Below are 13,536 nucleotides of genomic sequence, written 5' to 3'. Positions count from 1 at the left end.
AGAAAGTGACCGAGTCCAAGTTCACTCCTGTAACCTTTACGTGACGTCCTGCCGGCCTCACGGCAGCGTTCACCATCTCTTCCCTGTGAGCGTGCGGCAGCCAGTTTTATAATGAACCGCCTGCGTGGTGATAGATAAAGCCCCCCGCCCCCCCCCCCTCCTCATACACGTCAGTCAGCAGCTTTGCCTCCCGTGGAAACTGGAAGCGTGGAACCCGCTGCACATTACAGCCGAGTCAGACTCTTCTTTAGAGCGCCGTAGGGGCGAGATGAGAGTTGTGTGTTTGTGTGTGTGTGTTCGGGCCGCGGTGGGATTACACATCGGCCCGTTCACTAGCCCGGACCCCCCCTCGCCGATCGAGTGGCCCATATCGGGTTACACGCGACCGGCGCCCGGTCTGCTTCAGAGGACTGACTCAGGATGTTACATCACTGGCTGCATGTGGCTAGAATCCCTCAGCTAGGTTGTGTCTACTTCAGAGACAACAGAAGCGGCCATCTTTAGACACCATTGGAGGTGGCAAACCGCTGCTAGGTTACGCTCATGATTCATTGCCCCCCCACACACACACACACACACACACACATCCCCCACACCATCTTATCTTCGGCAAAACTCAATGCCAATGCGTGAAGCGTTCACCTTTGACCCCGTGCTCTTTTTCTACTTAGCGCCAAGGTTATTACTGCACGTAAGCCAAGGTGTGTGTGTGTGTGTGTCGGCGCTGAGGCAAGGGTCGGGGCTCGATTTCATGGATTCTCTGCAAGCACGGCATGGCCGGCTGGCACGGAGCCACAAAGTAAAGAAGAAAGAAATCAGAAGTGTAGATGTTTTTGTGTGTGCGTGTGTGTGGGGGGGGGGGGGCTGTGGCTGTTAGCTGTTGGCTCACTGGTCCAGCAAGTTCAGACAGGAAGAGGAGGAACGGGATGAGGAAGAGCAGGCTTTGTTTTGCCTGAAATTACCTGGTGGCCATGAGCACACACACACACACGCGTGAGCATGGACATGAACACACACACACACACACACACACACATGTGAGCATGGACATGAACACACACATGAGCATGGACATGAACACACACACACACGAGCATGGACATGAACACACACACACATGAGCATGGACACACACACACACACATGAGCATGGACATGAACACACACACACACATGAGCATGGACATGAACACACACACATGAGCATGGACATGAACACACACATGAGCATGGACATGAACACACACACATGAGCATGGACATGAACACACACACACATGAGCATGGACATGAACACACACACACACACATGAGCATGGACATGAACACACACACACATGAGCATGGACATGAACACACACACATGAGCATGGACATGAACACACACACACATGAGCATGGACATGAACATGAGCATGGACATGAACACACACACACACACGGGGGCATGGACATGAAAACACACACATGAGCATGGACATGAACACACACACATGAGCATGGACATGAACACACACATGAGCATGGACATGAACACACACATGAGCATGGACATGAACACACACACATGAGCATGGACATGAACACACACACACACACGGGGGCATGGACATGAACACACACATGAGCATGGACATGAACACACACACACACACATGAGCATGGACATGAACACACACACATGAGCATGGACATGAACACACACACACATGAGCATGGACATGAACACACACACACACACACACACGTTCCTGAGCGCTGACGTCTGGAGGTGAGAGACTTGGGTCGTGTGCCAGGCTGTTTTTTTTAACACACCCGTTCCTCGTGTCTGACATCACGAGGGGAACAAACTGGATTAAAACCAACGGTTTTTGCACACCACCTTGTTTCAAAAACAAGAGCAAGGCTCCACTTACCAGTTGCCATTGGCAACCATTTTAAAAATGGTTCTCGTGGTCAGCGGAAATTACTTTTTGAGAAAAAGAGGAATAAAAAGATGCCCCAAAATATATAAAGGTTTAATATTGGTTGTATTAGTGATATAAAAACATTGCTGTACAGTCAGTCTATACAAGCTGTGAATCACAGGAGGCAAAAAAAGAAGCTCAGCCCCAATTGAAAAGCTGTTGAAGGTGATCAAATAAAAGTGTTGAACTTCCAGGGAAAGAATTTAAAGAATTATGTTTAAGATCCTCTCAAGTCAAATTTATTTTTGCTGTGAACCCCAGAATACAAACTTTTCTCACAGCAATAAAATATGAAATATGGAGAACATGAAAATCTCTTTCCCCTCCTGGTATCTGATGAGGTATGGAGCATCATAGAATGACGCTGGTCCTGGTCTGGACTGCTTCTTGAGGCTTCATCCAACACTTTCTTTTCTTTTCTTTTCATCCAAAACTGGAGCGAGTCTTTAAGTTTGTTATTGTTGACGAAAAAAAACATTTGGCCACTTTCTCCAGATTGCCCCGATCCTTCGCTCTAATCTCGCCTCGGCACGGCAGGCGCTTCACAAAGCCGGACCCAAACCCTCATTTGTAAGCCCAGGAGCGTGGCCCGTCTCAAGAAAAAAAAAGCCCTGAAGTTGAGACTCCATCAGACCTCGAGGCGGCGGGGGAGTTGGAAACAGCGGAGGGCGAAGAAATGTACGCCTGGATCCCCAAAAGAAAAACGTCGCCTCACGTCTCTTCACCTTTTGTCTCCCCGACACACACACACACACACATGAGCATGGACATGAACACACACACACACACACACAGGAACGGTGCTGAGTTGAAGCTCCGGCCTCCGCCAGGTGGATGATGAGGAGGGATAACTGGGTTCAGAGAGAAGAGGCTCTTCTTCTCCCCCTTTTCATGGTGCAAGTGGTTCAGACCCATGAAGTGGGTTTTGTCCAGTGATGATGACGATGCCGCTCTTCAACAGTCCCATTACGGATCATAAAGGGAGCCGGGGATGTGGCCTGAGAGCCCTCCGGCTGCTCCTCGGAGGCCGCCCGGGCCGTCCGCGCGGCGGTAGCCGCCACATCGGGTCTTTTTTTAAGCATACAATCTGCGTTCCCGTCTGATGCTCCGTGACGCCGACCATTGAGCACGGAGCACAGTTTGGCTTTAGGGCGCGAGGTCGGAGAGAGGGCTCAGCGGTAGTGCTTCACGGAACCGGAAAGACAACGGGTGTGTTACGCAATCCTTAAATTGATCCCCCCCTTTCTTTAAAAAACAATTTTTTAAACATTGTCGTTTCCTACATGCTGCAGTCTTGTAAAAAAAAAAAAAAAATCTTGCAATTTTCAACGCTTCCTCCAGGACCTCAGGCAATAGGACACGGCGATCTGTCTCGCTCATTAAAGCCACACTAATCATTATTTTGTACATTATACTATATTAAATGATGAAGGGGGGTCACGGTGAGTGGTGAACTCCATACGGAGCCTTTAATTCTGGAACCCCGTTTTGGTTTCCTCCAAACTCCGTGCCATAGCGAGATGATCGTCATTGATAACATGTTTACATACTGTACTTCAATGATGCTTTACATTCAGATTCAGAGGACGAGACTTTTTTGAGACCAAAATCTCTCATCCACTTCCCCTTCCCTCCTCTTCCTCGTTTCCTCCTAGATAGTCACTGACAGGAAGCGGGGGGGGGGGGGAGCACAGCTGGCTACAGAGAGACCTCATTTAGAGAAGACCCTCAGACGCATAGAGCAAATACGCAAACATAAAAAAAGAAAGCATTGGATCTCATGTCAATCACCAGATGTGGTTATTGATTTTCTTATTTCTTATAACGAGCATGCGCCCTCTTGACATCTCCCTCTCAATCATTTTCAGACGTGAAACATAAAAAGCTGATCAATCCAAAACAGCCACAAATTGAAATATTATGACTATAACCGTCTCGTTGAATTCCGACTTTATTCTCGCGATACTACGTGTTTTTTCCCTCAAAATATATTCCGACGTCTCCAAAAAAGAACGGTACGTGGGAAATATTTGGAATACAGCAGAAATACAGTTAAAGGCTGTAATCAAGTAAATCAATTAAATTGCGGTGAATAGATGACACGGAAATTAATAAAATCCCCCCACACACACACACACAAACAAAAGAGTCAGTGTGCTGACTCAGCAGAGATTGATTGGCTGTGAAGTGTTGGCAGCAGCACAGGGGATCTGACTGCAGGTGTAACAGAATGTTTGGTCCACGGGGCGATTTAACGATGACACGTCACGCTAAAAAAAAAAAAAAAAATACCAGAGGATCTAAATTGGGCCGGTGTGGTATTTTAAAATTGGTAAAAATCTAGACGTCCCCGCATCGCGAGCATGGCGCAAAGCTTCCGGAGAAGTATTTATTCCTCTCATTATGGAAGTGGAGCATCTCGCGGTGGCTCCTGTGGAGCCGCCAGCACCGGGCTGAACTCCGTGAACCGGGGGCCTCGCGTAAAGCGCCGCCATTAATCAAACGGGCAGCTTGCAGATTCTTCTTCTTTTTCTTCTATTTTTTTGGGGCGGTATTTTTTTTAGTGGCATCAATAAATAAAAAAACACACACACACAGACCCTGGGAATAAGAAGGAAGGAGAAGATAGCGGCGGAAACAAATAAAGAAGTAAATAAAAAGGAGGGGAAATGCAGCTAAAGTCACCTTGACTCGCCCAGAAGACACAAGATGGCGACGCAAGTCGGACAGGTGAGAATCCACATCGCATAAAGCGCTTTGTGGACGCTTTGTCCAGGTGTTTATCCACAGGGCTCACAATCTAGCAAGCTCCGCGTTTCCACGGTTATTGTGGCTACAGGATGCTAGCAGCTCGTCTTTTTTAGTGCAACAGTTGCACCTCCCACCTCCTCCTCACCCCCTCCTCCTCCTTCCGAGGTCTTGAGATGGAGTCAGTGTTTCACCATCCAACTAAAGGATTTCCCTCATTCTGGAAGAGTCTAGAAGAGACCAGGAGAGTCCAGAAGAGACCTGAAGAGTCCTTAAGAGACCAGGAGAGTCCAGAAAAGTGCTCGGGGGGTGCTCGGGGGGTCCGTGGTGTCGCGGATGAAGCAAATCGATCATAGAAAAGCATAAATAATAAAGTGGCATGTCCTTCTGACTTCACATCGATCTCCCCATTAGCGGCTGACTGATACAAGCTTTAAATGTCAGCGGTGTCATCGATTACTACGCGGCCACGGACTCACTCACAATGTTGTGTCAGTCCCCCCCCGTCCCCCTACACCTTTGCAGCCTTCCACCTGGACGAACTACATGAAAGGTCAACAGGTGCAGCACGTAGTCCGACACACACACACCTACACACATCGACGCCATCGACAATTTCATAAAATAATCGACAGAAGGAACATGATCGTTGGAGGTCAACTCTGAATTAATATTCACCATCACTCCGCGTCGCCACTACAGCTCTGGACGTGGATTGTAACATCGACCTGACGCGGCAGCTAAAGGTTATTATTGCTGATTAAACGTGATTATTTTCTTGATTCGTCAATTCATGCTTTGATCTAAAAAATAAATGCCTGTGTCCTAAACAGCCCAATGAGACTCCGGTAACCAGGTAACTAGGTAACCAGGGAAAGCTGTGAGCAATCAGCTCCGATGGCTCGAACCACTTATTCATTGACAGATGATTCCGGTCGTCTCCACCGGCATCAAGGCCGAAACTGAGTTACAGCAAGAAAAACCTTTAAATTATGTGAATCATAATAATGAAATAACTTTTAAAAAATCATTAAAAAAGTCAAGCGTTCCGCAATAAGGGCTCGATCACACCAGACTCGACTTTCAAAAACGCGTCGCTATCAAAACTGTTGATTTCCTTTAAAAATGCCGCGCGGCGTGTTTTTCTAGCGTTTTTTAAGCGCGCAAAAAGTTAAAATGTTCATATACTTCATATATATTTAAATACTCATCAATGTCACACTCGGCCGAGGCAGCCACATCCCACAACACAGCAAGTTGAAATTGGTTGTTCAAGTCAACTGGGTGGTTAACCCTTCGACAGTGTGTTCAAAGCTCATGAAAGTTAACATTAATATTCAGCGGCCGGTTGTACTCCACCCTCTTACGTCGTTTCTATATTTTTTTTAAAACAAGATGGAGACGGATTAAAAACCAAAAACTGCGACAGCCAAGATGCCGAAATTCTGAGGCTCAAGAAACGGGAGTCCACACACCAGTGGGCGGAGTCACTGCGACCGCTTCCACTACTTCGATACAGTCTGCGTGGGTTGAAGACCGAAGGGAACTCCCCTCCAGGACAACATGTGGATCTGTCTGAGGGCCCCAGGGAGAAGAGCGCCCCCTGCTGGCTTCCCACCTGCCCACACTCACCCAGCTGTGCTAATGGGAGCTGTGGTGGGTACCAACCGGGTAACACAATTAAACTAAGAGATATGACCATGAAGCCAATATATTTTTGATATTACAGGCTTTCTGAAATGTTGTGTTTATGTACATTTCCAGAAACAGAAATGTGAACATCGGATAAATTCTTGTTTTGTCCAAAGTCCTTTTTTTTCACTGAGGGAACATTCAATATCTCTTCGTATTACTCCATAAATTAAGAAAATACTCCCAAAAGCCATAAGAAATGTCTATTTTTGCCATGTTTTCAGGAATGTTCGACAGACCGGGCTTTGAATTATATATGAACAAACCCTCGAGTAAAGACTTTCAGAATACAGATAGGAATACAACTTATGTCAGTACTGAAGCTCATGGAGACAAAAATAAAGATATGTATTTTAAGAAATGTCACTATACAGGTGAATAGAGTAACAATTTTATCTTATAACTATCACCATGAAACTTCCCCAGTTAATTACATTCATTAAAACATATTTGTTTTGTATTATATATTATGCAAATGTGGCATGACCTAACACTAAGTGTTAGATAATGCCACATTTGTTGTTGTGTCACCAGCAGCGCCACTGGAACCGCTTCAGGGTCCATTGTTTCTCCTCTTCAATGGTGGCGATGATGATGAGGAAGGGGATGATGAGGAAGGGAACGGCCAAAGAAACTAACACAGCTCCAAAAAATAATGCCATCATCCCCAGCTGGCTTCCCACCTGCTGTGTCGTTGGAATGCTTCCTGCAGGGCTTCATCATCAACGGCATGAATAAAACGCAACCACAAAACACACACACACTCTCACACATTTTTTATTTGTTTATTTTCTGGGCCAGCCTCCCCCATCAAAGTGATTAAGCAATTACACAGATTGAGTAAGAAAGATCTCTCTCTCTCTCTCTCTCTCTCTCTCTCTACCTCTCTCTCTCTCTCTCTGTCTCTCTCTACCTCTCTCTCTCTCTCTCTATATATATATATATATTATTTTGAAATGTCCAGCTCTTCCCTCTTGAGGAAAAATGTAATGGGAAGAAAAAAAAAACTGTCTCGAATAATATCATCTTGCACCTCCCCCCCCCCCTCCCCCCGTGCTCCCCCCTCCTTTCTCTAAAGATGCTGCATGAAAACCCAGCGTGGAGCCCAACTGGACATCAATAATACCCCCCATACACACACATCACAGCAACATAGATAAAAAGTGTTATTTTCTCTTTTCACACCAACACAACCACACACACGCGCGCGCGCGTACAGACAGGTCGTTTTCGCCATGGTAGCAGCACGCGCATCTTTAGACACACATCGTCCAAAAAAATGTTCAGCAGGACCAACAATCACAACCGTGACGGAGCAACCTGAATGCACCACTGATGAGTCGTGGCATGTGCGCGCACCACTGATGAGTCGTGGCATGTGCGCGCACGTGTTTTGCATGTGAACGTGGGGGGGGGGGGTCGAGAGAGAGCGAGAGCAGGGAGAAGAGTTAAGACAATAAATAAATAAATTATAAAAACTCACCCCTGGAGGATATCTGGAAGAAGAGGCGCGGGTCCGCGGCGCGGATGGCCGCGGTGTAGCGGTCCTCCATGCCGGGCACCTGCGCCTTTTTCTCGGGAATGAGCCGGACCCTCAGCCGGCCCCCATCCGCGCCGAGCCACCACTCCACAATAGTTGTGAGGTCCATTTCCAGGAGGAGCGCGTGGGCCTCCTCGTGCACGGACAACCCCCCGCACCCGGTGCGCACCAGCTCCTCTCCTATTTCCACCACCACCTGGTTCCTGCTGGCTTTGGTCAAGCCCAGTTTCAGAACTTTGGCCAGCGGCCGCTCGTGCGCCGGTCCGTCCGCGGACGCGTTCCTCGGCGCGGAGTCCGCAAAAGTGGACACGGTCTTCTGCAGCGGCACGCAGTGCATTTTCAAGTTTGCGCGCACCGTGTAGCAGCCGCTGAAAGTCTGGCAGTCCCCGTTCAGGGGTCTCTTAATGAACTCCGCCAGGTAGTAGCGCAACAGAGAGGGCACCGCGAAATCCACCGCCAGGGTCCTGCGCTTGAGCCGGGAGTTCAGGGTTTGGTTCGAGTCCCGTTTGCTCCCGGTTTGCTCCCCGCTGGCGCCGCCGCCGTTAATGTAGCCAAAGTCAGCGGCGGTGGGGAGATCCGTCCCCGCGGTGGTCCGTGTCGAGGCGCACTGCAGCCCGGCGAACACTGCCGCAAAACAAACGAGCCAAAGCAATATCCCGGTGTTCATGATTACAATAAATGGAGCTGAGAAAAAAAAATAAGAACAAAAATATCTGTCGTTTCAAATGGGAGAAGCAGCCGGTAATCCCCCGATTCACCGTCACACCGGCAGCAGCAGCAGCGCAAGATCTCAAAGTGCGGATCGATGATCCTGCGGGTCTCTTGCGCCTCCTCGCCGGTGCGCGCCAGGCAGCTCGGAGGGAACCGACAGCTCGGAGGGAACTGCTGCGCGTTTCTTCTGCCTTTTTTCTTATATTTGCGTGCCGCTGACTGTTGCTGTCCACCCCGCTACGAACGGGAAAAGTGCCATCTCCCGCTCTCTGTTCCGACCCCACACACACACAGAGACACACACACTCACGTGCACACACACACACACACACCTTTTAGGACAATGCCTTTTCCTCGCCGGTGCTCCCCGGGACGCTGATTGATATGCCGGTAGGGTCCGCTCCAGTGGCTTCCAAAAAAAAAAAAAAAAAAGAGAGAGAGACTCCCTGTCTCTTTGGCTCAGTTGTGACGGCGGCACACAAGTGGTCTCTGTCAACAGCGGGATGCGGCGGCGCGCTCTCCCTCTAGTCACCCCTCCACTTCCACCCCACTCCCTTCTCTCCCTCCCTCTCGCTCTCTCTTTCTCTCTCACTCTCGCGCGCGCGCAACAATTTCTTTTGGGAGCGAAGTATCAACATAGCACCCGCGTCTCACGGCGTCGGCTCCCCAGGTTGATTGCCCCCCGTTGATGTGTTCGGCACCCCTCTTTTTTTGGGGGGGGGGGTCATAAAGTGGCAGCTCTGTCATGCCAACACATGCGGGGGACAGGGGGGGGTGGAGAAAAGTCAGTCAATTTGACCTTTTTTTCTCCCCTTGCGCAAGGGGTGAAGAAATAAACGGGGGGGGGGAATCCCTCTGCAGCCGTTACGGACGCGTCTAAAGCGCGTGACGGCTTCCCTTTTATGTGTGTGTGAGTGTGTGTCCGGAAATCGGATGGGATTTAGCGTCGAACACTCCCAGTTCCCTGTGTGCGCGACATCAGATAGTTTCACAGGGAGCCCGTTTAACGGGGCCGGATGTGTTTGTGTTGGATTCGGTTTTGTTTGCTGTGTCTCGTGCGCAAAAGGGCCGTCGTGTCAACGAGAGCGCTCGCGCCAGCTCATTTGCGCACGAGACATGGCAATAACACGACATAACTACTTCCTTAATTGGGTGTGGGGGGGGGGGGCAGTGTTTGGGCGCAGGGAGGGAAGGAGGGAGGGAGCACTTTCCTCCCTCCTACCCTCCCTCACCTCATCATTCTCTCTCTCTCTCCCTCCCTCTCCCTCTCTCTCTCTCCCTCCATGTGTCTAAAAGTTGATCGGATAGGACACCCGCTAGATGGCGTCAGCACATGCAGATGGTAACTCAACACTCCTCAGTGGCACTCCCAGTGATGCCTCCTAATTGCCCTGGAACGTTAAACTCAGATTACAGTATAGGGATGAGAATTGATAAGATTTTAACGATTCCGATGCCTTATCGATTCCTGCTTATCGATTCGATTCCTTATCGATTCTTTTATCGATTCTTATTGGGCAAGGGGTGAAAAAAAGAGCACAAATGGGTTTATTTACATTAATTTTCTTTTATATAATTTTCTATAATGCTGCACACACCATATACAGTATGTATACATACACATTTTTTTTTTTTAAATAACCAACAACATTTATACATTCCTCTTGAACTTAAAATAAAACTTACATAACTTAAATAAAATGATTCTGTTTAATTTAAACATGTTCCTAGAAATTACAGTGCTCCTTCCTTTTTTTTAAAGGGTATATGAACTGAGCTGCCAAAAATGAAACTAGCAGTGGCAAATACCAAGTGTGCAACCATCAATTGTATGGCTCATCAACCATTTTTTTGCAGAAAAATAAGCATGTCTGCTTTCTCCGGGAGGATACGCGATCTCTCAGGACTTATTGTGGCTCCAGCCGTGGAGAACACTCTCTCAGATGGGGTGGAGGATGAACACAAAGATATGAGGAGGTGTACAAGACGTGTTGTAGCCTGTGACCCAGACAGACTACCAGCCTCTGAACCGGTCTGACTCTGAACCTCATCAGCTAAATGGGATGGCAATGGAGATTATTTATATAGTGAAAGCTGGTTTACACAATGAAACAAATGGCACTAACAAAATCGCTGAATTTGCTGAGCTGACATAAAGCCACATTAAGAGGGGAGGCAAACACGACCTCTGCCTCAATGTAGGGGGCTGAAAATGGAAGATTATAGAGCTAAACTAGCATAGCTATATGCTAAGTTTAATCATGGATTAAAAATCGATACGCTCAGTTTAATAATGGGTTAACACGATAACGGGAACGTTTGTTGATAACACACGCCCTCCGATAATTAACACCGTTACGATCAAACATTTCTCAAAACTGGACTTTCAATCCAAACGTGAAGTGATCAATAATGGGACCAATGCCGGAGCTAAAATGTATGCTTCAAATGAAGGGACAGGAGATAACTTGATCGACTACACACAATAAAGGCAAATTCCTTCACACAGTGAGTGGTTGTGATCACTTTTGAGGAGTTTACCTTGGACCAGTGGTCCCCAAACTACGGCCCGCCTCCACATTTGGACCGGCCCCCTGAATAATACCAGAGACGCGTTCCGATTTATTATTTCTTTCACCTGGCCCGCTGCCGTTGAGATTGCAGTGAGACGCGGAGAAAATGTGAAGTGGTGCTCTTCGCAATAAAACATCTTTGATGGGACGTGTCGCGTCTCGGCCAATCAGCGTTCAGATGTCCACAGCGTTTGGGAAGTTAGGTTAGCTTGAATGTTAGTCCGCTACATCTGCTGCTGTCACGCTGCACGGTGTAGCGATACTAACAAAGTACCCGTACGTTAAACACGATGTGATTTAGCATATTTTTAGTATCGATACTTCATTAAGAGAGCGAATGCAGTCTGAAGAAGAAACTAAAAAAGTTTGCGCATGCGCAACGCCAAAGAGGACCGTTAGCAGAACCGTTAAAGAATTTGGCTGACGATCCCAAACAATCGGTTCACTGGGAACCGGTTCTAAAACAGAACCGGTTCTCGATTCCCATCCCTAGATTACAGAGAAGACAAATCACATGTTTCTATTTTAGGTGCAGAAAAATGCCAGACCCAGAAAGGTTAGCTCAGGTGTGGAAATACCTTTGCAGGTGAGAGTAATAAGTTACATTCGTTGGTTTATTCGTGGTTATCTGACATAAAACGGGAGTTTCGTACCATTCGAGGGTTCCAGATTTAACGTTTACGGACAAGGACTCGCACGTCACCACCAACTCCGGTGAGAGAGACGTGCTTTCTGTGCTTCTATGGGCCGCCTGTTTGACCAAGCTCGGTCGGAGACTTTCTGATGGAGTCACAATCTGCAGATTTGTTAAAGGAGGGGAAAAAAGCACCTGTTCAACCAATCACGGCGCATGCTGACCGCCCAGTTCTTCCCCCTTTCAACCCTCTCAAAACTACATGTACAATGTTGTTGTGTGACCTAATCCTATATTCATTGTTATGGCTACTTTAACTGCTTCAGGCATCCAGGACCTGCTGACTCGAGCCATATAAGAAACATACAGGTGATCGGGGATTAATTATTAACGGCAATAAACCCGGTTGTTGTGGCTCTGCATGAACACAAGCCCCTTCTTTGTCACTAATCAGGTACCGCCAACGGCTCTTTCTAATGACACCTGGCGGAGATCATGCGTCCAGTCGTCTGTGTGCATGTGTGTGTGTGTGTGTGTGTATCCATCTGTCCGGCGGTTAATCTCACAAACTAGTGGCCCCGTCGGCCCGGTTATCTTCTGCTCCGGGAGCTCTCATGTGTGCTGTGATTGCATACTTTTTAAAAAGATAAACAAACATCTCATTGACCGTTTTCGATATCGTCGTTGGCCGCTGCTCCTGCGCCACAACCGCACGGTCCATCCGGCAATCGGTTGGGGCCCAAAAAAAAGAAATGAAAGAAAAAACGTCCTCTGGTCTGGTTAAAGGCCACATTGCCGCGGCTCAATAAACTCCTATTGAACCGGAGGATCCGCAGATTAATTCCATAACCTACATGTTATGATCCATTAAATCAAGGCATTATAGAAGATGAATAAATCCCCTTTTCCCCCTGTGGTATTCAAACCCTCTTCTGAAGTGAGCTTCTAGTTACAAATGGAATACTTGTTTCCTCTCTTTCCCGATCGGGACGCAGCCCGTTCTGTTGAAGGGTTAATTGAGATGCACCGGCAGCGAGGGAATCATTATTATTCTCATTGATTGATCACTGCCTTGTGCCCGCATAATTACTTCCCAATAATGGAACTGTCCTTCTCAGAGGCTATATTTCATCTCTATTCTCCTTTTCTTTTTTTCTTCTCTCCTTGCTTCCTTAATTTGCACTCTATCGCCATGATTGAAGCAAGCAGTATTGGTTTATTTGTGGCGAGGTCATATGAATACACACGCGCAGGTGCATTCATGACAGGACACACACACACGCACATTCCTGCTGAGCATTGCCACTTTCATTTCACTGCACACCCTGTGTGTGTATGTGACAAATAAAACATCTTGAATCTTGAATTCATGTTCAGAGCTGTCGAAATGCTCATCATTCAAGGCTTGAGACTGCATTGTCATTAGTCCCTTGTCCTTCCACACACACACACACACACACACACACACTCACAGTGTGTGCAGTGTGCAAATTCATTGGTCCTAGAATAACCCACGCTATTCAGGACAAGTTGTTTTATTCATAGGCGGAGAAAGTGATTCAGCTAATTTTGTGGAGGCAAAAATCCAAAACTTCCCTCAAAGGGCTTTACGACTTGTGCACGTATGACATCCTCTGTCGTTTACAGCTACGAACCCGCATTAACGATAAA

The 13,536-nt window shown here is 47.6% G+C and overlaps 1 protein-coding gene across 1 annotated transcript in view; it reads right to left on the bottom strand.

The window, feature by feature from the left end:
• Positions 1 to 8,614, bottom strand: part of LOC130202057 (ALK tyrosine kinase receptor-like) — a 404,628-nt gene extending 396,014 nt beyond the window's left edge. The window contains 1 exon segment of the mRNA XM_056427354.1: positions 7,891 to 8,614. Within this exon segment, the coding sequence (XP_056283329.1) occupies positions 7,891 to 8,614 (724 nt within the window).
• Between the last annotated feature and the right edge of the window lie 4,922 nt (positions 8,615 to 13,536).

The sequence above is a fragment of the Pseudoliparis swirei genome, chromosome 11, assembly GCF_029220125.1.
Source record: "Pseudoliparis swirei isolate HS2019 ecotype Mariana Trench chromosome 11, NWPU_hadal_v1, whole genome shotgun sequence".
NCBI classification, from domain to species: domain Eukaryota; kingdom Metazoa; phylum Chordata; class Actinopteri; order Perciformes; family Liparidae; genus Pseudoliparis; species Pseudoliparis swirei.
The sequence above is the reverse complement of the archived record's forward strand: the minus strand, read 5'-3'. Positions and strand labels throughout refer to the sequence as shown.